The sequence below is a fragment of the Desarmillaria tabescens genome (genome assembly GCF_030435595.1).
Source record: "Desarmillaria tabescens strain CCBAS 213 chromosome Unknown EV420scaffold_43, whole genome shotgun sequence".
Lineage (NCBI taxonomy): Eukaryota > Fungi > Basidiomycota > Agaricomycetes > Agaricales > Physalacriaceae > Desarmillaria > Desarmillaria tabescens.
In genome coordinates, this window is record NW_026848342.1 from 72,078 (window position 1) to 97,388 (window position 25,311).

At 48.3% G+C, this 25,311-nt stretch overlaps 11 protein-coding genes across 11 annotated transcripts; 5 read left to right on the forward strand and 6 right to left on the reverse strand.

The window, feature by feature from the left end:
• Positions 1-17: 17 nt before the first annotated feature.
• Positions 18-484, forward strand: EV420DRAFT_1483633 (uncharacterized protein; the record flags this gene model as incomplete). The annotated part of the gene is made up of 3 exons (XM_060470000.1): positions 18-69; positions 110-228; positions 293-484. The coding sequence occupies 3 exons, from the start codon at positions 18-20 to the stop codon at positions 482-484; spliced, it is 363 nt and encodes a 120-aa protein (XP_060326233.1).
• Positions 485-1,644: 1,160 nt separating this feature from the next.
• EV420DRAFT_1567773 (uncharacterized protein) lies at positions 1,645-3,512 on the forward strand. The gene has a single exon (XM_060474137.1). It carries the CDS (start codon positions 1,803-1,805, stop codon positions 3,285-3,287), a length of 1,485 nt encoding a protein of 494 aa, XP_060326234.1. The 5' UTR covers positions 1,645-1,802; the 3' UTR covers positions 3,288-3,512.
• A 150-nt stretch (positions 3,513-3,662) lies between these two features.
• Positions 3,663-4,626, forward strand: EV420DRAFT_861506 (uncharacterized protein). Its single transcript, XM_060483765.1, has 6 exons — positions 3,663-3,677; positions 3,743-3,811; positions 3,911-4,023; positions 4,079-4,089; positions 4,140-4,540; positions 4,598-4,626. The coding sequence occupies exons 2-5, from the start codon at positions 3,771-3,773 to the stop codon at positions 4,470-4,472; spliced, it is 498 nt and encodes a 165-aa protein (XP_060326235.1). The 5' UTR covers positions 3,663-3,677; positions 3,743-3,770; the 3' UTR covers positions 4,473-4,540; positions 4,598-4,626.
• A 680-nt stretch (positions 4,627-5,306) lies between these two features.
• EV420DRAFT_1647564 (acyl-CoA oxidase) lies at positions 5,307-7,257 on the forward strand (the record flags this gene model as incomplete). The annotated part of the gene is made up of 7 exons (XM_060478050.1): positions 5,307-5,653; positions 5,708-5,977; positions 6,032-6,539; positions 6,591-6,645; positions 6,697-6,771; positions 6,832-6,974; positions 7,030-7,257. 7 exons carry the CDS (start codon positions 5,307-5,309, stop codon positions 7,255-7,257), a joined length of 1,626 nt encoding a protein of 541 aa, XP_060326236.1.
• Positions 7,258-7,405: 148 nt separating this feature from the next.
• Positions 7,406-9,279, reverse strand: EV420DRAFT_861504 (uncharacterized protein). The gene has a single exon (XM_060483764.1). The coding sequence runs from the start codon at positions 9,005-9,007 to the stop codon at positions 7,598-7,600; it is 1,410 nt and encodes a 469-aa protein (XP_060326237.1). The 5' UTR covers positions 9,008-9,279; the 3' UTR covers positions 7,406-7,597.
• Positions 9,280-10,430: 1,151 nt separating this feature from the next.
• EV420DRAFT_861556 (uncharacterized protein) lies at positions 10,431-11,989 on the reverse strand. The gene has a single exon (XM_060483766.1). It carries the CDS (start codon positions 11,782-11,784, stop codon positions 10,522-10,524), a length of 1,263 nt encoding a protein of 420 aa, XP_060326238.1. The 5' UTR covers positions 11,785-11,989; the 3' UTR covers positions 10,431-10,521.
• A 1,554-nt stretch (positions 11,990-13,543) lies between these two features.
• On the forward strand, positions 13,544-15,582 carry EV420DRAFT_1567789 (uncharacterized protein). The gene is made up of 4 exons (XM_060474138.1): positions 13,544-14,030; positions 14,083-14,396; positions 14,446-14,733; positions 14,785-15,582. The coding sequence occupies exons 1-4, from the start codon at positions 14,027-14,029 to the stop codon at positions 15,445-15,447; spliced, it is 1,269 nt and encodes a 422-aa protein (XP_060326239.1). The 5' UTR covers positions 13,544-14,026; the 3' UTR covers positions 15,448-15,582.
• Positions 15,583-15,625: 43 nt separating this feature from the next.
• Positions 15,626-17,039, reverse strand: EV420DRAFT_1751041 (uncharacterized protein; the record flags this gene model as incomplete). The annotated part of the gene is made up of 5 exons (XM_060480354.1): positions 15,626-15,982; positions 16,035-16,219; positions 16,271-16,448; positions 16,511-16,757; positions 16,810-17,039. The coding sequence occupies 5 exons, from the start codon at positions 17,037-17,039 to the stop codon at positions 15,899-15,901; spliced, it is 924 nt and encodes a 307-aa protein (XP_060326240.1). The 3' UTR covers positions 15,626-15,898.
• Positions 17,040-17,640: 601 nt separating this feature from the next.
• On the reverse strand, positions 17,641-19,404 carry EV420DRAFT_1567793 (uncharacterized protein). The gene is given in 9 exon segments (XM_060474139.1): positions 17,641-17,970; positions 18,009-18,128; positions 18,224-18,279; positions 18,299-18,409; positions 18,459-18,504; positions 18,533-18,634; positions 18,721-18,741; positions 18,773-18,926; positions 18,992-19,404. 9 exon segments carry the CDS (start codon positions 19,291-19,293, stop codon positions 17,818-17,820), a joined length of 1,065 nt encoding a protein of 354 aa, XP_060326241.1. The 5' UTR covers positions 19,294-19,404; the 3' UTR covers positions 17,641-17,817.
• A 1,547-nt stretch (positions 19,405-20,951) lies between these two features.
• On the reverse strand, positions 20,952-22,493 carry EV420DRAFT_1567799 (uncharacterized protein). The gene has a single exon (XM_060474140.1). The coding sequence runs from the start codon at positions 22,418-22,420 to the stop codon at positions 21,011-21,013; it is 1,410 nt and encodes a 469-aa protein (XP_060326242.1). The 5' UTR covers positions 22,421-22,493; the 3' UTR covers positions 20,952-21,010.
• Positions 22,494-23,053: 560 nt separating this feature from the next.
• Positions 23,054-24,550, reverse strand: EV420DRAFT_861638 (uncharacterized protein). Its single transcript, XM_060483767.1, has 6 exons — positions 24,510-24,550; positions 24,167-24,458; positions 23,884-24,112; positions 23,651-23,828; positions 23,417-23,601; positions 23,054-23,364 (listed from the first exon to the last, which is right to left on the reverse strand). The coding sequence occupies exons 2-6, from the start codon at positions 24,394-24,396 to the stop codon at positions 23,290-23,292; spliced, it is 897 nt and encodes a 298-aa protein (XP_060326243.1). The 5' UTR covers positions 24,397-24,458; positions 24,510-24,550; the 3' UTR covers positions 23,054-23,289.
• Between the last annotated feature and the right edge of the window lie 761 nt (positions 24,551-25,311).

The window sequence follows — 25,311 nt, forward strand, 5'->3', positions numbered from 1 at the left end:
ACAGCACATGGTTCGCCATGTCAAGGCTGTGGGACCGACCCGGCCGTTCCTTATTGGGACCTGGCGCCGGTAACACCAACACCACCACCTTCCTTCACGACGAATACAGTGTTAACGCAAGCATCTGAATCCTTGGCCAGGCCGCTGCATCGACGACAGCAGTTATTCGACGCTGCTTCAAGCAGGCTCAAGCTCAAGCCTGTGGACGATGGCAACAAAGGCGATAACGTCAGAGCATGGCTATCTCTCGAACCCAAATGCTGTGTTCGACGACTGAATATTGATTTCCTAGAGGGTAACAGGTCGAGTCGAGGTGGCCTACGACACGGCTATTGATTTTGGAGGGGCATTCACTGCCAGAGGAAAGCGCGACAGTACGGTCATGGACTTCACGGACTTCGCACAAGCCGTAATTTCAGGCTTCGCCAACGTTGCCGTCCGGAATCCCGGCTTGATCTCGGCCGTTTCTTCACAGATTCCATGACTGTTCCCGTTCCTAGAGGAGAACGACTCTCCAACCCCGTCTGCTAAGTCTTCATCATCATCTCAAGGCAACAGCAGATATCATTTCTATGCATCCAGTACCAGCAAAGCCATCTAGTTATCTGCTTTTGCTACTTTGTCGGATCGACCTTACCGTTGTTATTTGGATGTCTCTCGACGAGTTTAAAATGGTCATGTTCATTCGCTGATTCCGAATCCTGGATCCCCCGACCGCAGAACAACATGTACATGCCGAGATTATCTCTTCTTTTCTTCGCTACGCCATCATCGTACGTATCTCAGAGCTAGTCCCAATCAATTTCGTGCCCAAATTCAATGCCTTCAGCTTAGTCTTGCGCAAAGAAGAAGAAGAAACGTGTTGGTACTCGTTCCATTCCAAATTCAAGGCTTGGTTTTAACTCCGAGTTGCCAGACTACGGGTAACGTTCACACTGCACCTTAATTGCATGCAGGAACATGTTGGTCCACCTCCAATGGCCAGTCCTCTGTCTGCGCATCTGCTCCTCATATCGGCTAGTTTCTGTTCCATACCGAAATTGTGCTTTGCAATTTCTGGAGAATTACTGCAGAGATTCTTTTAGACGAGTGTTTCTCCACCGTCTTTTGACAGAGATGTCTTTATATTTCGTTTTCAAGCTAGCGCGTATTGATTGGTATGCGTGATCTACCGGGCCGGAATGAGCCTGCTGAGCCGCCGAATTGAATTTCTTCCTTCAATTCCATCCTCGCATCGCCAAGACAAATAATCTATTTTCTCCGAGTTTCACGCACAGGCTGCACGGATGTTATGGTTCTGGACAGTGTACATTCCCGTGGGAATAAGGTACGTAGTCCGAATTACTATTACGTCTTTAACTTCGATAAGTCCGACGACCCGAACAAAATTTTCTTTCTTCCCAACCTCTTCGTCTTGTGCTACTCCTAACGACCTTGGTGCTTAGTCGCTCGCTGCCGAGCCTTAGATCGGTCAACAATTGAAATTTTCGTAGACCCGAGTGCTCGTGTGTTCCTTTGTCGCCTAATAGTACCTAAGAATTAACCGATTTCCCCCCTAGTTATACCGGGCTCACATGCAACGTTCCCGCCTTCTCCTGGATGAAATATTGGCCACACATGACTGGATATCAGCCCTCACTCATCCACCTGACGTCGCCTCCCTTCTGCACGACAACGTCGCACCATCACCTCTGCAAACTACTCAGCTGAAGGCGTCTCTGGAGGGCCTGAAAAACCCTCTTGTTGAAATAAAGAGTGACCTTGATTTGCTTCGCAATGCTGTTGAGTTGCTGGAGGCTCACATGTCGCGTCTCCAGTCATTCGAAAATGACTACGAAATGGCACTGTCTCCAATACGTCGCCTTCCCTTGGAGATTACGACGGAGATTCTACGCCGCTCGTGGAAAGATAATGAATACAGAGGTATATCCATGGGAAGGCGTCTTGCGGGATTCAACGTCTTCACAATCCGGGAGGGACCATGGCATCTTGGTCAAGTGTGCAGCTCGTGGCGAAATGTCATTGAAACACTTTGCCCGCAACTATGGGCGTCTATAACAGTAGAGGTTCCGTTCTCCTACAAGCCCAAGGTGCTTCTGAAAGCCGACGCGGTGGAAATGCTCCGAGTTGTCCTTGAACGCTCCCGGAACCATCCCCTCGATTTTCATTTTGAGTACTATGGCTCCCACTCGGAGGCAGAGGAAGCAGAAGCCCAAATCATGGATCAATGTTTCGATATGATGATCGCTCATTCGAAACGATGGAGAGCGGTGGAAATGACGATCCCTCCATCCTGTCTTCCACGACTCTCACTCATACGCGGAAAGATTGATTTACTTCGGGAACTGTACCTCGATTGTCTTGGCGACCCGCCGTCCAGGGACATCCATGCCTTTGAGGTTGCCCCCAAACTCGAAAAATTGCATCTGAAAGGCATGCATGGACAGGCCAACATACCTTTCCCAGCCACCAATCTCATATCTTTCTTCGACATAAGACCATTTTCCGGAGATTGGCTGACCCCTGAGTATCTTCGCGTCATTGAATCGGCTCCAAATCTTCGCTCATTTTCGTACAACGATTATGGCGTTAGCCTGATACCCGTCCCGCTTTCCACCCCCGGCAGCATCATGGCCACATCGATCGAAGAACTTTCGGCGTCTTCGCCGAGTTTTATGCGCAGCCTGGTACTTCCGTCGCTGAAGGAAGTCACGCTAACCACCGAGTGGGATCTAGAGATGGGAGAAGATGTGGTAAAATGCCCTGTGGGTGCGCTCGATGCCCTCCACGAGATGCTTGTGCAGTCACGATGTTCCTTAACGAGTCTACGCCTCGTTGATGTGGTCTTGAACAACAACCTTGTGAATGTCATACGGCTCATGCCTGACTTGCAGGAACTCGTCATCGAATTCTGCGAGTGGGTGTCAGATATTAATAGCCCCGTTATGCAATCTCTTGTGACACAGATGAACGAGGTAAGCCTGGTAGATGGGTTACCCCAGCACTCCATGGTCCCGTTTCTGCAAACGCTTACCGTTTACCTGCATACCATCCGGTATGCTCACGTTTCTTTCATCAATTCCTCATTTGTGGACATGGTAGCTTCGCGATTGCGTCGACCGCACGACGTGCCACATCTCACAGAGCTCAATCTATGGGTGATGGGGCGGGGATGGAGCTATGATCTTGATAAGCAGGGGGAGAAAGCCTTGAACAGTCTGAGAGACGAGGGGCTCGAACTTGATTTTAGTCTGGATGATGGAGATCCGCAGTCAGACTTTGATTGAACTTTGATATAACAGGATTGTGTTCATTGTTAATGTTCATCCTCTATGTCTTGAAGAATGTGAAAGGCGAGGGACTTGATCTTGATCTTAGTCTGGATGATGGAGATCCCTGAGATCAGAGACGGACGAGCCTGAGTCTGATTGATTGGATGATATAACCTGTTAGCAGTACCAGGATTCACTAACAGCAGTTTTCCTTACTCCCATGAATCAATAATTTTGACCCTTTGGCTTGTATAAAAGCTTTACTGACATTTAGCCCGGTTTTGCTTCGCCTTTCCTTCTGTAACAGCGACGAAAGGCCCGGGCCGAATGGCCGAAGTCACTGGGGTGCTTGCCGGCCCCCGGCCATCAAATAATTAGATCCCCGCTTCTCGACAGGAGCTCCTCGTGAGACTGCTCACTGACAGCCCAGGACAGCACTGAAATTTGTATGACCCGCTTTTCCCATCCAGTTCTGTGCGATTCAATGGCCAGCTCGTTATGGAATCAAGAAGCCGTGTCTGCCTTGAACATCGGAACCAGTATGAGGTTAGTACGCCCAACCGTTACGAGCCCATGAGACTGATACTGTCTGCAGGATTTTCTTTATTCGCAAGATATCTGATTGACAGGGAATTTAGGAAAGCGTCGTGGATCGGAGGCGATTATTCATCGCCCTCGCCAGCACGCTCCTTACCACTAACTACCACCGTGCCCGCCAGGATGTTGATGAACTTAAAACTGCCAACGACGGGTCCGTTCATCCAACCGAAAACCAGTTTTTTTTGCTAAAATGCCCATGCCGATAGGATTCTGCTTCGTATGGTCGCTACGTTAAGGCTTAGTATATGGTGCTCAATGAAATTGAAGGGTACCCATCTTCCGCGTCTTCGGGCCCCGGGACCACGTATACACCCTCATTTTTTTTTTCATTCATTCATCCATGAGCGATGCCTTTTCTTATCGTACGACTGTTCTGGTAGGGAAGTCCCGAGTGGTGGAGATGTGAAAGCTGGCCTAACTCCATGGCGGTTGTCAGTTGCAACTGTCTCGTGTTTTCAGCCGGCAAGAAATATCCGATGTTTGAAAGCATTTCCAGGAACAGTCTTGGCTTCGTCATCGGTCGTCCTCGTTCGTGCGCTGAGTCTCTTCGTAGCCTTTCGCCGTGCGAAGGGAAGGGTTTGGGAAGCCTTGAGGAAATAGGTCCAGCTAGTCGGCACCGAGATATCTCGTACGCTTGGTCTCTATTAGGATTTTAATGTGCACGATAGGTCGGTACGTTGGAAGTCCATGTTAATTGACCTCGCTAACTCTCTTTTATGAATTAGACCGTCAGAAATCTGATTGCGCCTAAGCGAGGGCGTCAGCGGATGTTCTTGCACAGCCCTCTCTCCGTATCCCATACCCTCCGGCGCAATTACGGAAACCCCACTGGCGTCCGTGCAGCGGAGAAATTACCAATTTGCACATGGCGGTAGTTTCGTCGGTTGGGATTGATATTGATCAACTATACTTACCCGCTCTTGTATTGGATTAACGCTGTGGTCTGGATTCTTGTGCAAATCCCACTTGATTTTCTTCTTGTGGTCTAGTCTGTACGCGTCGTAAAGAAGCAGTACCATCTGCCAAGGCCAAACATATCTATCCTTGAAGCCGCGGATACAACAGTCTAATTGTCGACTTTTATCTGCGATATCCTCTCGTTCAGGTGTCCTCTTTCACCGGAAGTCGCGAACGACTCAACTGTCGCTGTCGTGTTTGACTGGCAACCTCAACTTCCGCAAACCGCTGGGATACCACGGCGGCTCGGTTGGGGGAAAGGTCTGCGGTACGTGGGGTATTACCCTTGCCTCCGAGTCGCCGTCAAGGAGGCTCATTACGGAAAAAAACCCTCATCGTAACATGTTCTGGATCTTGCGTTGCAACTCTGCGCCCCGAGGTTGACGATATATAACCTGTCTACGATGAGCGGTAAAGAATCAAGCTCCTTCAACCGACCGAGTTCCTCCAAGTCTTCCAGCGACCTTCTAAACGATAATGTCTTCGTCACACAACTGGCCCTCGCAGCCCCTTCTTAACGTCGACGTGTTCAAAGCGGCCGGTGCAAACGCCAACACCCGATCCAACGCCCTCGCGCTCTCCGACAATGCGTACCAGCGTGCGGAGCTTATCTGGAAGACTTGGGGTCTCACTTTTGAGGACATCGTCAACCTCAGCCCCAAGTTCTGGAAGATCCACAATGATCCCATCGCCTGGCACGATGGTTCCTCCATCACCATCATGACAATCCATCTCAATCTTGCCGTGGGTACCATTGGTACCTATGCTGCGGATCGTCCCGAGTTGCAGGCTCTATGCAAGGATATGATGGATTGCAAGGCTATGTTCGTCTCATTTCTCTGTTTACTTGTTACACTTGCTAATGACGCTTCTATCAGTGGTCAATTCCTTCTCACTGAAGCCGGTCATGGTTTGGACGCGACGAACCTCGAGACGACTGCTACTCTTCAATCCGACGGTACTTTCATCCTCAATTCGCCCAACCGGGCTGCCTCGAAGTATATGCCCCCGACTGTCCCGGTTCTTGGTAAACCCTGCTATGCCGTCGTCTGGTCCCAGCTCGTCGTCGGTGGTGAGAAGCGCGGTATCAGGCCATTTGTCGTCCAGCTTAACGACGGTGTTCATATGTGCAAGGGTATCACTGCCAAGTATGTCGATCTCAAGCATAAGGGTACCCGAAGCTAATGTCCGATTAATCACAGACTGATCCCTACCCGACATGGTGCAACCCCGGTCAACCATGCTATCACCCACTTCACCCAGGTCCGCCTCCCGGAGTGGTCTCTCCTCGGACCCGTTGGGGACAAGCCTTCGACTCACGATGATTTCCTCGTTGCTATCTGGCGTATCTCTGTTGGCACTCTCGCTCTGGCTTCGCTCGCCCTCCCGGCTACGCAGATTGCAGCCCACATCGCATACAAGTATTCTCTCCGTCGCAAAGTCGGTATCCCTGCCCAGCCTATTATCGGCTTCCGGACCCAACAGATTCCCATCTTCACTGCAGTCGCGCAGACATATGTCATTGAGGCGTGGACGAAGCATGCGATTAGACACTTTATGGATCCCGCTGCCGACCGTCACGCAAGGCATGCGATTACGACCATCTACAAAGCGGTGGTTATGGAGCATGCGCAGACGGCACACTTCAACCTTTCGGAGAGGTTGGGTGCTCAAGGATTGTTTGACTATAACCAGATTGTGACTCAGTTTGTAAGTTCTAACTCTCCGCATTATTGCAGCGTCTATATAATGCATCCTTAGGCTGAGATGAGGGGTATTGTCATTGCTGAGGGCGATGTTCTTGTCCTAGCTATCCGTCAGTGTTTTTTTTTTTTTTCGTTTTACCTCGGTTCTTACCTTTCGACAGGTCTCGCCTCGGAGCTCCTTCAAGGCAAATACTCTGTTCCTGCTCCTCTCTACCCCAACAGTCTCCTCGCCCAGCGTAAGTGCATTCCAGCCCGGGCAATTACTACCAACAATGTTTAACTCATTTTACCAACAGATGAAAAAGGTGTCTTCGAAGAAGCCCGGGCTCTCGCCAAGAAATACGGGCCCCGGTCGAAGCAATACGCCGACTACATACTCCCTCGCTCCAAAGACCTTGTCGAAGCCATTGGTTACCGGATGGCACATGAAAGTGCATTGGTCGAAGGTATCCCCTGCTGTTCTCGCGGATATCTATGAGGTCTTCGCTATCCAGAAGGATGTCGGTTGGTACCTCGAGTCAGGTCTCCTTACTCGTGCTAGGATCGCAGATATGCAGAACGCGGCGATGACGAGTGCTGTGGGAAACATGGAAGAGTGGGTCGACGGGATGGGTGTTGCGAAGTGGGTGAAAGCGCCGATTCTGACTGAGAAGGGCTGGGATGATTTCGTGGATTCGATGTACACTTTCAGGGAGGCTCCGGAGGAGATGGCGCTTTTGTAAATGAATTGGAGAAAGATCTAAGGTATATTAGAATGTAATATTCAGTAATCCCTGTTTTGGTGTATACAATGGCTTAATTTTTCTTTATCTTACATTCTGGTCGTTGCTGTCGTCCATCTCGTTCAGGCTCGGAGGATTTGGTCGATTAATCTCGATGGACGTGATGATGTGATAGACATGAATGTTTATCCAAAGAGTTTCATTCCCAGCCTGTCATCAAGCAAAGTGTATCTGACCTCAACACGACTACTTTCCAATAATTGCTTCTCAGTAGTGTAGGGTACGCCAGTATCACGCTTGTACTATACAATCAACTGATCACACAATCCCGCCATATTATTTATCCAAACCTGCGATCGTTGTCGTGCAAGCTGAGATAAAGCTCAAGTCCATCATCCATCAAACTCTCTAGTATATTCTCGCCCGACTCATCAATATCATAGCTCTGTCTGTGCCCCAGCGCGCGTAGGTCAAGCCACCTGAGGCGTGGCGTGTCGGTCGGTTGATGCAGTCGCGAAGCTACCATATCGACAAAGGCGGAATTAATGAAAGAGATGTGCCTGTTAGAAACATCGAACAGGTTAACACAAAGTCCCTGTAGAGATGGGACCATGGAGTGCTGAGGTGACCCGTCTACCAGGCGGACCTCGCTCATTTGTGTCACAAGGGACTGCATTATGGGGTCATAATCATCCATCCACTCGTAGAAGTCGATGTCGAATTCTTGCAAACTAGGCACGAGTCGAATGATGTTCGCCAGGTTATTGTCCAAGACTGCATCGATAAGATGTAATTTTGTTAGGGAACACTGTGATCGCAGAAGCATCTCGTGGAGTGCGCCCAGTGCATCCTCAGGGCATTTTATCACCACACCTCCCGTGTCTGCATTACACATAGTTGTTAGTGTGAATTCCCTCAGCGATGGCAGTTCCATATTGCGCAAAAATTTTGGAGAAGATGCTGAAAGTTCTGTGAGCGATCTAGACGTGACGCAGGGAAAGGAAAGCGGCATGGATATATGGCTAATACCATAGTCATTGTACGAAAACGAGCGAAGGTTTGGTGCTAGTCGGACGACGTCCAGATATTCGCGTGTCAGCTTGTCTCCGCCAAATGCTCTTTTGTCGAAGAAAGATACAAGATTGGCAACAGGAAAACGGATGCTAGCTTCAGGGTGCATGTCGTTCAAATGCAGTTTTTTGAGTTTCGGGGCAACCTCGAAGGCCCTGATATCTCCGGACTGCGGGTCTCCGTAACTAGAGAGTCGTATGTTCTCAAGCCAATCAATCCTTCCACGGATGAGAGAGAGTCGCGACAAAAGGTATGGAGGGATCATCATGTCTACGACCCTCCATCGCTTTGAATGGGCGATCATGATATCGAAACACCGTTCCATTCCTGCAACTCCTCTTCCTTCTACGTCATCCAGGCCAACGAAGCCAAACTGAACATTGAGAGGATGGTTGCGGGAGCGTTCAAGGACGACGCGGAGAGTTTCCGCCATGTCGGCTTTTATAGGCACGGCACCTCTGTAGCACAACAATGACACCTCTATGGTAGGCCCATAGCTCCGGGCAATATTTCTCGACGACATTTCGCCATAAGCTGCACACCTGACCAAGATGCCACGGCCCGTCCCGGATTCTGAAGACGGGAAATGCAAAATCATCTCCCCACGAGCGGCGTACGATTTCCATCGTGATCTCCAAGGGAATGCGACGTATCGGGGATAATGCAGTCTCGTAGTCATGCTTGAGTGACTGGAGACGCGACATTCGAGTCTCTAGTAACATAACAGCATTACGGAGCAACTCAAGGTCGCTCTCTAGGTCAGCAAGAGGCCCTTTCAAGGCCCTCTAGGGACGCCTTCAGCTGAGTAGACTGTAGAGGTGATGGCGCGTCGTTGGTACGAAGAAGGGAGGCGATATCAGGTGAATGAGTGACAGTGGATATCCAGTCATATTTTGCCAATATATCCTCCAGATGAAGGTGAAACGGTTGCATCGGGGCCTGATATGACTGAGGGAAAATCAGTGAGTCCCCAACTGTATTAGGTGCCAAAGAAACACACAGGCACCTGGTTCTAAGGTAACTCGATTACCGGCAGGTTCAACAAGAAGTCGATAAATTAACAAGATGGAGAGCAGGACACGGAGTCGGCAGGAGAAAAAGCACGAATGGTAGGGAGAGCCTGAGAGATGTTATTCGATTCCCAGGGGCCAGAATGAGGAATCCGAACGAGCACCTTATCCTGACGATAGCGCAGTATACTGCCTAGAATGACAAAGGATTTGACCTTGAAACTTAGGTTATTTATCCTAGAGTCATATAGTCGCTGTCGTCAAAATAAATTTCTGTTTCTGAAGATTGCCAGAATTTTTGTCACGTGTATGCCAGAGCCAAATCCGGTTAGGCTCACACCGGTAACACCACCACCACCACCGTGGATGTTCTCCTGTTCGGCAACGATGATGACAGGTCGAGTGGACCCTCTTTGAATCGTATTCGCCTCATTAGCAGCGCCATCTTCTAACAGTCCTGAACTTGCTATTTTCTTAGGCTTTCGCTGAGTTGTTCACCCTACAACTCCGATCTTCCTACCGAGTCTGGTGGATGTCAATAACAACTTTTAATATTCAGTACTTCTATGGATCTAGAACAGTGGAGCTTGATGATAAAGGACGGCTCGAAAGTTTGTCAAGATATTGGAAATGATAGCAAAACACTTTGCAATCTAGACTCGTAGAGTCGTAACTTGAACCGTCTTTCTGTGCCCTAAAAATGACCTTATCGGATGAATAGGTGACTAGCGCATTCAGGCGACGCTCCTTTTATGCGTTTGGAGCATGCGTAATGATGCAGTCGTGGAGTATTCATTCAGACTCCTCAGAGGTTTCATCAGAATCATCCCCACCGTGGTCCACAATAAGTTTGAGTCGAAGACCTTTTTCCTCCAACATCCGGAAAGCACCCTTCAGGTTTTCGTGGTCCATACCACAGACCCATCCCTCACCCACAGCATATAAATGAAGTTCTGTTAAACCTGGCGCACCATCCTCCTTCGGCATCCTTGCTGCAATCATCTCGATGAAATCCCAGTTGAGGAAAGAGACTGTAGGTGGACTCCCAGACGTCTTCTATGTCAATAGAGAGTCGTTGGAGAGAAGGGACCAAGGTGTGCCGCAGTGATCCTTCCACTATAGTTAGCGCCCTCATTTCAGCTATCAGGGGATAGCATTCCTAGGATTGTGCTGTGTCATCCACTCATCCAATAGTAATTTCAAATTCTTCTAGGTGAGGGGTGAGTCGCAAGATTGGTACAAGGCTCTCATCCAGACGCGCATTTTGGATCGATAATCGCGTTAACGAACACTGCGAACAAAGAACCATCTCATGGACCGCTTGGAGCGAATCTATGCCAGGAGCCCGGGGCAAGATTAGCTTGAATTCTTTCAGCGCCGGGAGCTTCATGCTGCAGATAAAGTCTAACGAAGATGTGGAAAGCTCCTCGAGGGTTGAGCTGGTAATGCGGGAAAACGGGGCCTCTGTTTGGATGCTCTTGCCGACATACGAAAAGGAACGAAGTTTTGAAGCTGATTTGACAATGTCCAGATATTCGGGGAGTAATCTGTCCACGGATTCTCTCTCGTCAGAGAAGGAAATGAGATTTGTGGTCGGGAAACAGATGTTGGCATCTGGGTGTATGCCTTTAAGATGTAGAATCTCCAGTTTTGGTGCAATCTCAAAAGCACGAATGTCTCCGGGCGGCGGGGGACAATGATGGCAGGAGAGGTATACCTCCCTAAGCCAATCGATTTTTCCGTGCACTGACAGTCGTGGGATATGGAATGGAATAAGTCTAATTTCTACCACTCTCCATCGTTTTGAGAGGGCGGCCATGATCTCAAAACACTGATCCATCAGTTGATCCCGGTCCAAATAGTTAGCATATATAAAATCGAGAGGATGATTTCGACTACGCTCAAGGACACAACAGAGTCTTTGTAGGGAGTTGTCTGCAGGGCCGCTATATCGGTATGTGTTTTCAAACGACAACGTGGCCCATAACTCTGGGCAGAGTGTTTCGATAACACTCCGCCACAAGCTGCACACATGTCCAAGAATCCAAGGTCCATGTCGCGGATTAGAAGCACCCAAGAAATGTGCGCTTAGACCCGGGGAACGAGTTGGCCATGAACGGCGTAAATTTTCGGCCACAACCTCCATAGGAAGGCGCCGTATCGGGGACAAAGCTGTCTCGTAGTCAAGTTTAAGCAACTGGAGACGCAACATCCGTGTTTCCAGAGAGACAACGGCGTTACGTAGCAAGCCAAGGTCACTCTGCAGTTCAGCAAGAGGTTCCTTTAAGCCGTCCAGGGATGCCTTCAGCTGAGTAGATTGCAGAGGTGATGGCACGTCATTGGATCGCAGAAGTGAGGCGACGTCAGGGGGATGAGCGAAGGTCAATATCCAGTCATGTTTGGCCAGTATTTCTTCAAGAGGGATGCGGGCGGGAGGATTCGTCATGGACTGATATGACAATGAAAAACAACAATCCGACGGGCCACAAAGAAGACGTACAGGTATGTCTAGTACCCAATCGAGTTGCTGGCAGGTATAAGGCGCGACGTAAAGAAATTCAAGCTCGTAAAGATGGCAAAAGAGACGGGAAGTCAGAACGAGGAGGATGTAGGACGAAACGAGAGGAGGAAGAGCAAAGAAAGAATTTGTTCTGAGCTTCAGTGGCGACACAATACTATCGGACCGGATCGACCGGATGACATACGAACAAGCTCAAATAAAATATTTAGTGCCTGACTCGTGTGGCGAACGGCTGAGGAGGAGGGGTTTTTATTAGACGATATATGTCCGCGACGGAAATATCTCCAAAACATATTCACAGAGGCGAGATCCTTCCGAGTCTTGAGGCTTAGTGAGGTACAAAGCGTAAAACTATTTATCTCAGATAAATCAGTTATTTTCCAATGAGCAAGTAAAAGAAATAGCATTCATTCTCACCCCTGGAGCATATCATGGCAGACGATATCAGCTAGTGGCCTACGTTGGGATGGGATTCTGTTCAAAAATTCACGTCGTGACCGCAAATGAGGAGAGTCAGAATTTCAAATCCTAATTGAGCTCTCCCGGCTGTTCCCGAGCCCTTCATCCTTTACTACGATGGTCTTCGCATCGATGACACTGTCTTCTCGTGGTCCGGTGTCATTATACACAGCTTGCTGCGTCTGGTGTTGCTCAGATTCACGTCCTCAGTGTCTCCGAAAGGTGATTTCTTTCAGGGAACACATTGAACAGGCTGGCCCTGTTCTTTCATACGTCTGTGTTGTTCTTGGCTCCTCTATCCTGTTCTTAATTCCCACAAAGGATGCTCGAGTCGCTGAAAGTATTCATTACGGACAATCGTTTGGATGTCATGCCCGAAACAATCCACTTCCTTCTATCGCATGACCTGGAATGCTGCTCATGTTGGGAAACTGCCTACCTGCTCCTTACGCAGTCAGTTTGAATTGGATGCTCATCTTCATGCTGTATCGTGATTCGTAAGGCACGATCCGTCAACATCAATCGATTAAGGATGGAACATGGAACTTGGTTAAGTCAGTGCATCGAGTACTTGAGAAGCCATGCGTGCTGATCCGGAAAGCGTTGACCTGGTCATGGCACTCGACATCATTGGCTTAGGTGATAACTCTTTCGTGCCAGTATCCTTCATCGCATCAACTACCAGCCGTAGTGCTATAGCATACATTGTCGAGGTAATCAGGGCAAAGCTTCAAAATGATGGACTGAAGACGATTGATAAAAGCCGTGTTCACGACTCGCTCCGGTTAGAGGAGGAACTTGTTGCTGTACTTGTCGCTCTTCATGCTATAATGCGCCACATCAACCCGCAACCCGCCGCTTGTCAAACACGAACCCCGAAACCGAGACCCAGTGGTCGCGGGCGTACAATTTACCATTTCTCTTAGCCGTCTTTCTCATGTCTAGGGTTCTGGCGGCTCACTACCTTATTGGTCTGGGAGACGAACGTTCCTTCGCTCTCAATGGGCTGGAATGTTTGGACAGCGTTGATATTTAACCGCGTACTTCGGTAGGCTGATCCTGGAGGCTCTTACCACCTGCAAGATATGTCGTGTAGTCCCACGAGTGTGGGCTTAGGGCATTTCGGTAGGACTAGAAAAGGAAAGCTCCACTTCTAGTCTGTTTAGCTCACTGCCAGATTAAAGGAATGACGGACTGGCTAACTTCGAATGTCTGGGTGGCGTGCCCAGCATATGGGGTGTAAGGTGTTGCCGTCCTTCTTTGATCAGGTTCCTATGGGCTAATGATCTGCTTCGCGTGCCAGGAACCTTGATATCTCTCACAATGGCCATTCTCTTTGGATCACCTGAGGATTGTGAGAGGCTGTAGCCAAGCTATTCGGAGGATCATCCTTTGATTTTCATTAGTGTTTCGTTTCTTTGCATATCGCCACTATAGGGATATCTTGCCATCTATGCTCATTCTGTGTGGGGATGGTCACTTTTCCCAATGTACGTGAACTGTGCCTTTGCATGTCTTCTTTGATACAATGATTTAATATCGTTGCGTTTCTGAAGTTCTGGTTTATTATGGATATGTCATATCCTAAAATACACCTGCGTGGGAAGAAGATTCTATTGGATAGGGCCCTTACTTTTCCATGTCGGTTTCTACAGAACTCCATAACACTCACCTGTAACTGAGACTCGTAAGAACAGCGTGTATTACGATGGGTAGACCCAGCCCTTGTCTGTGGGATAACGACTCATGCCAGCATCCTTCTAGGCAATACCCCTTCAGTCACTGTCAGTGACAGTAGGCCTTTGACGACTGATATGGCTTCCGATATGCCTGGTACTGTCGACAGGTCATCGGTAGTGGATACTCCTACTCCCCGACCTGACTATTACAGCAAGCCTAAAAGTCAGCACTTGACGAAAGATTATCCCCGCAAGCACCATCAGACGGCAGATCAAAACCAAGTTCACGATAACCGTAAAGTGGTTAAGGTGTACGCCGAGAAGCTCGCTGGAGATCAAAACCCTCAACGAAGGAGATACTGGTCGCAGACCTCTGGCCCTGACATGTCACAGCGCAAGGTGAGTTTCTCTGATGACTGGCATCGTTGTATCCTAATACAATTGTCAGCAAATTTGGTTTTGCTATAAGGGAAGATTGGGGTATAGAAAGAAGGAAGAATCGGAGTCCTGGACAAGCTACACGGACGCGGTTCTTAGGCTATTGCTGGAGAACCTTCGGAAAGAAAGCGACGACGTCGTTCTAAGTGCTTTATCGATGCCATATGACGAGTACAAGCATCTTCTCTACCTAGCCTATCCCTGGCTCAAGGAAGTAGAGAAAACAGCAGAGTCGAGTCCTCAGGGTGCTCCGGGTATGCACACTTGGTCCCTAAAAGGGCCAGCATTCGACGAACCGGTAAGTTCCCCCGCTTCTACGGTGGTCCTCTGTGATTAAAGCCGTAGTCAGTGCCGAAAATGCGAACGGGCTGGTGTTCACTGCGAAGCTAAATCTATTGATTGCCCGGTACATGAGCCAGGAGGGAGACAGGAGATTCGAGGACTTAGATGCAAGCAGTGTATCATGTCCAAAGACTGTTCTTGCGATGCTTGGATGCATTGCTGGAATGGTACAAGACCTGTTCGTGGACGTCCACGGGCCATCATGCGACAGAATGACAACGACAAGACCGACGTGAATACCAGTATTTTAACGACCCGAAAACGCAAGCGTACGGACTTTGCCTCAGAGTACGAGGATGACGAGGCTCTGCCTGAGCGGTCAGTCGCCGAGAATGGTGATGAACCGGTGCAAAGCCTCCGATCTGGCGTCGTGGACTTTGTTCGACAGTTGCAATGCCGCATCACTGCCCTGGAGCAGGAGAAAGACCTGTTGAAACAGGAAAATGCTCATCTCGTGCAATCTGTTGTCGAACTGCGCATGGTCACACCTGTATTGCAGGTTCGGATGGATGCGGCTGTGCAGGCCACACCGCAAGAGGAGCCCTATAACATGCCAGAGGGGGTTATTTCGAAGAAGACCACAGACAATAACACACGATACCAGAAGAGGAGGCCACAAGGAGATGGTGTTTTGAATGCCGCGACGTGGAGGGGGGGCCGCGGCGGCTGAAGTGAAAACGGCCAATGAAGTGTTGAAATAAAGATCTGTAAGGGTACATAAGTCAGTAGACTAGTATGTAAGGTTCGCATAACAAATGGAAACAAATTTAGTCTCATACTTTGTCCATAGAAATGCTCTTAATTCGCTTCTCATTCAATCTTTGGCTTCGCACAGTCATGGATTGTGAGCCTAGAATACATGCCAAATCTCTTCTAACTTCGGGATCTCTCAGTGGACACGATGGTAAACTTTCCGCGAACTGTACCTAGGGGAAGATGTGAAATGTAGGTAGTACTGACATTGCGCATCGAACCAATGTGTAACGAAAGTAGCTCGTCCCAGCCCAAGTACTAGTAGTTATTAAGGATAATGGCAGTTGATAAGCAGACAAGGTAATTCGACACAAGCGCTCATGAGATCTTCCTCCCGGAAGGCTCCCGCAACCAATCAGCCGCCAAAACTAGGGGTCTTCCTTGGTGCCATATGCTAATGAAGCAGATATTCGCACCTGCAGGAGTTGTAATTCATCTTCTCCCCCACAAAACTAGTAAGAAACCGTGTCAATGATGACGTGGGCTAAATGTAGACGGGCGTACCGAATTTTGGAAAGCCCTTAAAAACTCGCTTACAACTTTCAGGCCAGATACCGGGCCATCTGATTCAGCTATATAGGTCAGGAACGCCCTCAAGTCGTTCCAGCCCCAAATGAATAGAAAGTAATGCATGTACAAGTTTTGGACGGCGAAACCAAATCTCTGCATGCGTTTGGACACGTCAAATCCTGGGACGGAATGAGTGAGAATCAATTTCGAATGTTAAAAGGAGAACATACCAAGATACGGTACTGCTCCGATAGCCAAGGCAAACACTGCCTCAGATATGATAAACTTCCAATGCCAAGGTAGAGCCACGGCCAATACAGTCATACAGACAAATATTGCGATGGATATTTCTGCCATAATCTTGGATACTCTGGTAATGAACCCAAGAAGTCTCCTATTATCGAATTCCTATGTAGCAGAGAAGCATTACGATGGTGTCAAGAAGGTAGAATTATTGAATCACGGCTAACCTTATATCGTTGTTCGAGTCCCGTCAGATCTCTGAATAGAGAAATCTCGGTTTCAATTTTCGAGCTCATATTCTTACTTTGACGGCGCATATTGGCATCGAACTCTGAGATATCCCGACCGTTCCATACCGGCTGCTGAATGTCGTTGGACAGTTGTCCTAGAGGCAAGGCTTCTTGGTACCATTTGCTATATTGAACGAAGATTTCAGCGGTGGACAGTATTTGCTTAAGATATGAGCGGTAATGACTTTAAAATGTATGTCAGAGAAGAAAAGGTTTGAATAGAATAATCCGCTCACGATCCCACGAGATTACTATTCGATGCCTCAAACAGCTCTAAGATCTCAGCATAGGCAGATACTATCTCCTTATATGAGGAGTACTGCATGGCATATTTCGAATGAAGGATTTTGCGTAGAGTCTTGTCCCAGCCCGTTCCTGACGTGATTGTATTCTGGAAGGGAGCCTCATAGAAGGGCCTATCAATACCGTCAAGATGGGTGTCACTGGAGGTAGGCGAAGAAGTCATGGGGGAAAATGAGTACATCAGAAGCGCTGTAGACTGTAATATATAGTCCCAGACCCTGGTCTGATTTAGTAGGACATGCGGAAGGCATGCTGGAAACACGCTCACCATTTCACACCGTCGTTATACCAGCAGAGTTCTAGGATCAGGGTATCTGCTGTGTGCCCTGCTCATTGCGACGGCGGGTTGTGATCTAGTCAACATCAATGGCAGCGTGATTCGTGATTCAGAGCAAACGGCTGAGAATGATGTTTCTAAGGCTGAGAAAGGAGGGAATTTCTGGGAGCTTTGACGCCTAAATTGCCTTAGTCGAGGTCGATAGCTGAGGCGTATCGAGGTTTGACGCAGGAACCCATATAAACCCAGGAAAGGGAGATGTCAGACAGGAACAGCATGCCGCAAACATGTTTCTACTTACCCACCTTCTCGCCTTCTTCGCAGTGTTGGGTTCTTCTTGGAGGCAGTTGTGATGTTCGTCGTATGTTGCCACGTAAAATCAAGCATGATCCGAGTCTCTTGTTGTTGATGGTGCACCTCTTCACTTTCGGCTCTCGTTTAAAACAATCCGGTTCGCCGGTACTAGGCGGGGTCGACGCTAGCTGGAAGAAGACGTAGAATGTAGTGCCATTATGTATCAAACCGACAAGCATAGGTATATATCAAAGAAACAGTGAACAGTCATTAATTTCAAGATAATCGAAACGGCCAGTTTGAGAACCCAAATTAGTACGAAATATCACCAAGGTACCAGACTTCAAAAGGTTTAGACAGTAAGAGTAATCTAGTAAGAATGAACAGGGGAATGCCTCCGACGGAAAAATGTTGACGCGAGTTGAACGTGAATGCCGCTACTTGTTTGACCAATAGTAGTAGGAGAGCTGTGTGAACTTGACGAATTACCGGGAACCTCTGAAGTAAGCGTGGTCGTGGACGCCTGCGAATTGGCTGGAGCAGGAAGCCGCAGTAGATAACGTCGATGATGTATCGGGACCTGCGTGCTGCAGACATGCTGTTGTACTCAGTAGCAGCCCAGAGTCGTTCCTCCAGCCAGAATTCATGTTCCTCCTTGTTGTACTCTGGGAGATTGAATATCTTCAAGTGGACTGTTGAATAAATCTCCTCCTCCTCCTCCCAAGAACTAGAGCTCGTCTCAGCAAGGGAAAAACAAGGATAAATAGATATCATACGTGAGCTTGGAAAGACTTCAAGGATACCGCTACACGCGACATGCCAGGCAGCGAACCTTCCGACTGCACCCACACGTGAGAAAAATGCCGCCAAGTCAAGACAGGCCAATGAGCTTAGATAGCTATGCTTGTACACTTTGTTGATAGCATCGTAGACTTTATACGTGTACTTGCGGGCGCTAAAGCCTACGAAGTGATGAGCATGGTGGGATTAACAGGTAAAACGGGTTCTTACTAGCAAATCCCAGGACGGCGCTGAACAGCATAAGCAAAATCTCCCACTATTTGGGATGTCCCAGATTTATCAACGAGCAAGGTGAACGGTAGGAGAATACCGCTTGCAAAGAAAAGTGCCGCCGAGTACGTAATGAGAGGTTCGATGACTCTGAACACTTTCTCCAGATTGAAAAGCTGGAGAAGATGTGAGTCTCCGTAATAGAACGGCATGATGGCAAATACGAACCCTGTGTCGTCTTTTCAGTCAGGGTCTGCAGTACAAAGATCTCGCCTTCGATTTTCTCGGCTAAGCGCTTTGCATCGCTCGCGAACATCAGTAGTGAAATGAACAGTATCCGAGCGGCTATCGTGAATCTCTTGAAGAATATCGGCAACAAGACCTTGGCAAGAGCTGTCGAGACAGCGGTTATATTCACAGAAGTTCCTGTAACTGAGCAAGATTCTCAAGAGATTGGGATGTGTGTACCTGCGCCACGGTTAGGAGGGAAGGTGAATAGAATAAAGTCTGCTCACCATCAGATGAGGCCTAACATGTCGACCCGGACATGCTTGTAGACATCGAAGAGCTCGCCGTATGCAGAAACTAGTTCCTTGCTAGCGAAATACTTCAGGGATGGTTCTTCCTGGGGACATCGGTGCAGGAGATCCAAGGGCGTCTCGAGCGGGGTATCATTCGGCGCGGGCACACGACAGGAGGAAATATCATCTGCCGTGAGGTCATCGGAAATGGAGTTTTTGAGTAGGAGCTGAGAGGAGCCAGACTCGGCTCGGTCAATGTCCATTGTCGAAGCGTGGTAAGGCTTGTAATCAGAAAGTGATGAAGTTGTAGACATCCTTGGGAAGAAAGATAACGGAGAGGCTCATAAATCTTTATATATCAAGGCGGCTGGTCCAGGTGGGAATTCTCATAGCACGCGAAAGCAACGAGGATATGATAGAGATCTCATTTGATGCCTTCTTAGCGCTGAACAGCTTGATGGCGCTGATAAGATCCGAAGTTGGAGAAAGAAATGCTAGTAACACGTTTTCATTGGACGGGCTTTCGAGTAGATAGTTGTCCCAACACCGACCTACTGTGATCTTAGGGATGCTATGACGTTCCGGGCGGTAGGCGAGGCGCCCATTTGAGGAGAGGCGTGATGGGTTCCTGAAGCCACAGCAATGTAAGGTCACAGATCTTAGTAGATAACCAGAACACGCGGAAGTCTTACTGGAAACGCCCTTGGATTTTCGCACCACATCAGTTACAGCTTACAGCAATTGAGTGTTGGCTGTGTCCCCAAGAGTCCAAGAGTAAAAATAAATCATAGCACGACCCGGAATGATGTTGCTTGAGGCTGAGCAGTATCAAATTTGGCTAGAGTCAATAACACAGGCGGGTCGAGTAAAAGCGAGGAAGGCAGAAGATTAAGTGTTGGCTTTTGTCAATGTTTGAATTCAGTCAGACCGTGAAGACATGCTAAGAATGTATGTTCACCCACCGGAGCTGCCTCGTCTTCCTCACAGCATTTGTCCTGCGCTGCCTGGTAAAAGCGCCGCTCGAGTCATTTGTCGTCAATGGAATAACCCTTTACACCTTCTTCTCCACTTGCGGCTGCCATCATTCAAGAAAATTCACGAGGAGAGGCAGGAGTGATGCAACAGAGTATGGGTGGTGGCGATCGTCGTCGTGGTACTGAAGCAAGAGGATGTCTCGGCCACGTGTTAAACTTGTTTCTGCTCCACCACTGCTTCATCGGCATCCCATCGAATCATTTACTGGTGTTGAAAATTCTCTGCCTCTTGACGTTGATGCTTTTTAACGTCAGGACTTGAAACCACATATCCCGCAATACCTTGGCTGCTTCTATTTATTCGAGCGTTCTGTTTCTCGAGCTCAATAGCCAACACAACCCAAATGACGATTCGCGACAGCCCAACAACAACTACACTCCGTCTCTGTTTGCTCAATAAGATATTCACTTACCACGGCAAAGCATCGAAGCTCTGAGGTATGTCCTTGCTGCCATTAAGTACTGACTCCTTTGCTTGCTAGTCCGACCCTACATGATTTTTGGCTTCTACTTTACACTTTTCATCGAATATTCATCGCATCAATGACAGCTCTGTTGAATACCCCAAGAAGTAGCCACTTTCGCGTTCTAAGACTATGCTTCGCTAGCCGAGGCGATTTCGAAGTCTATCTTTGTTGGGGTAAGTCTATCGTCCTCATGCAGCCGCCATTGACAATATGGCGTCGTTTAGATTGATGCTGTGCACTAGTGGTCATCAGCAGAGGTGGGCGTCTAAAGCTCTTATTTCGCCGTGTATTCCCCCATGTTGTATCCAAATTCTCAATGAAACAAGCTCTAACGCCTCTGCAATGGGAATGTACACATAGGCCGTGACGAGTGAACGGCATGATATACTTGGACACTCGGAGACCGCTGCCTCCTGCTATTTCACCAACCACTCTCCTATACTTGTACGATACAAAATACTATCAGAGAGGATAATGACAATATATCTGTCATATCAGTCATCAGGATTGGACCTCGTTCTCAATCTCCTTCATCCACACACAAAGTAATTAAGCTGAAGTCCCTCGTCTTTCAAACTCATCAAGGCATTCTTAGCCTCCTCATCAAAATCACTGCTCCCTCCCCGCCCACTTATATGTAGATTGAGCTTCATGAGGCGTGGTGCGCCGGATGGTAGACGCAGTCGCGAAGCAACCATATCGACAAACGTGGAATCGATGAAAGAGAGGTGATTGTACCGGACACGGAGCATGTAAACATCGATTGATTTCAGAGAAGGGACCATGGAGTGCTGAAGTGACCCATCTACCATACTAGTCTCACTTAATTGTGTCACTAGAGACTGCATAATGGGATCATAATCATCTACCCACTCGGTGAATTGGACGATGAAATCCTGCAAGGCGGGCATGAGCCGTATGATGTTCACGAGATTGTTGTCTAAGACTACATCGACGAGGGACAACCGTGATAGGGAACATCGCGACCGCAAAAGCAGCTCATGGAGTGCACCAAGCGCATCCACAGGGCAACTCATCGTTTCTTCTGTCAGATCTCCGTCATACGCAGCGGTTGTTAGCCTGACGTTTTTCAGCGAAGGTAGTACGAGGCTGCGCATAAAACTCGGCGAAGACGCCGAAAGCTCTTCGACCGATGGAGACATGACGGGAGGATGGAAAACAGAATTGATATTCGGGCTTTGAAAACCATGGTCATTGTACGAAATTGAACGAAGCTTTGGAGATGATTTAACGATGTGAAGATACTCGGGAGTCAGCCGATCCCCGCCAAATGATCTTGCGTCAGAGAGAGATACAAGATTGGACGCTGGGAAATGAATGTTGGTCTCTCCGTGCATGCCTCTCAGATACAGGTCTTCGAGTTTGGGGGCAATTTCGAAGGCATGGATGTCTCCAGGCCCAGGTTCATAACCACAGCTGAGATACATGACTCTCAGCCAATCAATCTTTCCGCGAATGCGAGGTAAGCGTTCGATAAGGGAAGGGGTAATCATCATATCGGCGACTCTCCATCGGTTTGAATGAGCGATCATGACATCAAAACACCGCTCCATTTCTTCAAAGTCACTTTCTTCCACCTCAGTGCCGCAGAACCTAAAATGAAAATCCAGAGGATGATTACAAGAGCGTTCAAGGACGACGCGGAGCCTCTCCACCAATTTGCCTTTCGGAGGCATATAGGAGAACGAAACCCTCACTATTATGGAGGCCCATAGCTCCGGACAAAGTGTTTCGATAACTTGTCGCCACGAGCTGCAAACTTGACCAAGATACCATGGCCCTTCTCGGATTCTGAAGACGTCAAATCTGAAATCTTTTGACGAACAGCATAGGATCTTCATCGTGATCTCTGGGGGAATGCGACGTGTCGCAGACAATGCTGTCTTATAGTCATTCTCAAATGACTGAAGACGCGACATTTGAGTCTGCAGCGACGCGGCGACGCTATGGAGTAAATCAAGGTCGCTCTGTAGCTCAATCAGAGCCGTCTTTATCCTGTCCAAAGACGCCTTCATACGAGCCGATTGTAGAGGTGATGGCACGTCATTGGTGCGCAGAAGGGAGGCATCATCAGCAGGATGGGTGAAGGTCGATATCCAGCCATGTCTGGCTAAGATTTCCTCCAAAGTAGATTGCATTACAGCCTAAACTTGAAATGAAAATTTCAGCCAAGCTCTTAGCATTACTGTTGTGAAAGCACATACATATTTTTTGTCGTATCTGAGGAGTCAACAAAAATTGTTCTTTGATGGGTTATATAGATAGCGGAACGGAAAATGATGAGTCGGTTGCAGCAGAGAATAAACCGAGTGAACTTCCCACGCCACAGACGCGTCAGAGCTCTGAGAGCTCCGACTTAAACCCTGACTCATCGGCTATTTGCAGCTAATCTCACTGCTCAGCTCACATTTCCTTCTTGCTGAGCAGCGAATGTAACATCAATAACGGCTTTATTGGATATCGCACTGAGTCAAAGTGTGCGTTTGAATTTTGAACGTAACGAAATCCTCTGGCTGCAACACGTATCCCAGTAAAAGGGATCTGAGCTGTTTGTTGTTCATAGCTCACACGCACACAGAAGTATCCTAGTTTTCAACGTTGAACTCATTTGTACTTAAGTGCCACAACGGAAACAAGGAATCGAGTCATGGATACGAAGTATTTTGAGGACAGCAACTGCCGACCACCGTCATTTACTTACCAAGTCGATATTATCAAGACCAAGAAGGCCATACACAGACGACACAACTTTGAACATACCCCCGCTCCTACCACGTCACCATTCAGACTACTCGGTGTTATATGTTAGCGAAGCAGATATTTGTATCTGCAGGTGCTGTAATTCACCCTCTTGCACTAAAAACTAATGGAACACCGCATTAATAACGACGTGGGCTAAATGTAGGATGCCATACCGATCCTCGGAAAGCCTGTAAGAAGAAGTACACATCTTGCTGGTCAGATAATGGTCCCTCTGATTCTGCTATACGGCTTAGCAGCGCCTTGATGTCGTTCCAGCCCCAAATGAGTAGAAAATAATGCATGTACAGTGTCTGGACAGCGAGAACATATCTCTGCATGCGTTTGGACACGTCAAATCCTGGGACGATATGACTGAGAGTCGGTTTCGAATAAAAACGAGAACGTACCCAGATACGCTACTGCTCCGATGACCAAGGCAAACCCAGCCTTATATATGATAAACTTCCAATACCAGGGTAAAACCAAGGCCAGTAGGGTTATGCAAGCAAATAACACGAAGGATACTCCAGCAAGGATCTTGGATGCGCGAGTAATGAACCCAAGGAGTCTCCTGTTATCGCATTTCTGTATGTCGCGGAAATATTATTATAGGCTCAGGAATGATCAATTCATATCTAACCTTATAATGCTGTTCGAGCCCCGTCCGATCTCTTAGTAGAGAAATCTCGGTTTCAATTTTCGAACTCATAGTTCTACTTTGATGGCGGAACTTGGAGATGTCCACTCCATTACAAACATCGTTGGACAATTGTCCGATATTTAAAGGCATATCTTCTGGGTACCACTTGCTGTAGCGAACAAGATGTTCGGCGGTGGAAAGTATCTGCTTGAGATCCGAGCGATAATGACTCCAAACAGTATGGTCAGACGAAGAAAGCCTTCGAATGAAGCGTTTCACTCACAATCCCACAAGACTGCCATTCGATGTTTCGAGCATGCGTAGAAGCTCTGCATACGCAGATGCTATCTCCTTGTACGCGGAGTACGGTGTGGGAGATCTCGAATGAAGAATTTCCCGTAGATTCTTGTCCCAGCCAGTTCCTGCCGTGATCACAGTCTGGAAGGGAGCCTCGTAGAAAGGTCGAGAGGTAGGGTCAAGAGGGGGTTTACTAGAGGTAGGCAAGGAAGTCATCTGGGGAGAGGTGTGATGGATTCATCGGAAGCACTGTAGACGGCAATATATATTCCCGGACCCTGATCCGAAGTTAGTAGGGCATGCGAAAGGCGCGCTGGAAACACGCTTACCTTTTCACACTATCACCATACCAGCACAGTTCCAGCATCAAGGCGTCCATCGTGTACCCTTCTCTTTGAGACAGTGAGTTGTGATTGGCCAAGAGTCAACCCTCAATAGTAGCACGATTCAGACAAAGAAGCATATGGCTGAGAATGATGCTTCGGAGTCTGCTCAACTTGGCCGGCAAAGGCGTATTGAGTCGGAGACAGGAGGTCCGTAGTGAACCAGATACTACAGGCAGAAAAGGATTAAGGCGACGAAGAAAACGAAAACATATGTCGAGGATAAGATGTCCGGTAGGGTCTTGCTCGCTCTTACTCTGGCTTTCTGGGTTTTGAAATCAGATAAGAACGACATGCTGCAAACGTGTTTTCACGCACCCACTGCCTCGCCTTTCTCACAGTGTTGAGTTCTCCTGGGTGGCGATCATTGTAATGTTCGCCGTGTGCTGCCAGCTAACCGTTTGAGTCTCTTGTCGCTGACGGAGTGCCGTTCGCTTGATGTATTTGTAGCCCAGAAAATCTGTAAGAAAAGGCGGGAATACCGCCATTGAGTACGGGCAGTGGTGGTGCTGAAGCAAGGGGATGCATTGGTCACGTGTTGGACTTTCTTCTGCTTCTTCGCCAACGTCCCATTGCATCCTTCCGATTCATTTACAGGCCGAGAATTCCGATTCCTTTGTGACGATTACAGCCTCTCCGTGCCAAAACAATACCATGGAGCCACGGGGCCAGGTCTTGGTAACTACGACGACAACGTCGATTGCTACGCTTTCCTTACGGGCTTTTTTTCCCTTTTCTGCGGCGACCT

Excerpts from the sequence above, each read along its gene's own strand:
- EV420DRAFT_1567773 (XM_060474137.1), top strand. The coding sequence starts at position 1,803 with ATGTCGCGTCTCCAGTCATTCGAAAATGACTACGAAATGGCACTGTCT.
- EV420DRAFT_1567793 (XM_060474139.1), bottom strand. The coding sequence starts at position 19,293 with ATGTCTACAACTTCATCACTTTCTGATTACAAGCCTTACCACGCTTCG. Across the intron at positions 18,635-18,720 it reads AAATCGAAGGCGAGATCTTT|CTTTTCAATCTGGAGAAAGT; the intron begins GTACTGCAGACC and ends CATCTTCTCCAG. Across the intron at positions 18,129-18,223 it reads TGAAGTCTTTCCAAGCTCAC|ATATTCAATCTCCCAGAGTA; the intron begins GTATGATATCTA and ends GTCCACTTGAAG.
- EV420DRAFT_861638 (XM_060483767.1), bottom strand. The coding sequence starts at position 24,396 with ATGACTTCCTTGCCTACCTCTAGTAAACCCCCTCTTGACCCTACCTCT. Across the intron at positions 24,113-24,166 it reads AATGGCAGTCTTGTGGGATT|TCATTATCGCTCGGATCTCA; the intron begins GTGAGTGAAACG and ends TACTGTTTGGAG. Across the intron at positions 23,602-23,650 it reads CGGAGCAGTAGCGTATCTGG|GATTTGACGTGTCCAAACGC; the intron begins GTACGTTCTCGT and ends ATATCGTCCCAG.
- EV420DRAFT_1567799 (XM_060474140.1), bottom strand. The coding sequence starts at position 22,420 with ATGTCGCGTCTTCAGTCATTTGAGAATGACTATAAGACAGCATTGTCT.
- EV420DRAFT_861504 (XM_060483764.1), bottom strand. The coding sequence starts at position 9,007 with ATGACTACGAGACTGCATTATCCCCGATACGTCGCATTCCCTTGGAGA.
- EV420DRAFT_861506 (XM_060483765.1), top strand. The coding sequence starts at position 3,771 with ATGGAATCAAGAAGCCGTGTCTGCCTTGAACATCGGAACCA. Across the intron at positions 3,812-3,910 it reads TGCCTTGAACATCGGAACCA|GAAAGCGTCGTGGATCGGAG; the intron begins GTATGAGGTTAG and ends CAGGGAATTTAG.
- EV420DRAFT_861556 (XM_060483766.1), bottom strand. The coding sequence starts at position 11,784 with ATGACGAATCCTCCCGCCCGCATCCCTCTTGAAGAAATACTGGCCAAA.
- EV420DRAFT_1567789 (XM_060474138.1), top strand. Across the intron at positions 14,397-14,445 it reads CTGACATGTCACAGCGCAAG|CAAATTTGGTTTTGCTATAA; the intron begins GTGAGTTTCTCT and ends TACAATTGTCAG. Across the intron at positions 14,734-14,784 it reads GGCCAGCATTCGACGAACCG|TGCCGAAAATGCGAACGGGC; the intron begins GTAAGTTCCCCC and ends AGCCGTAGTCAG.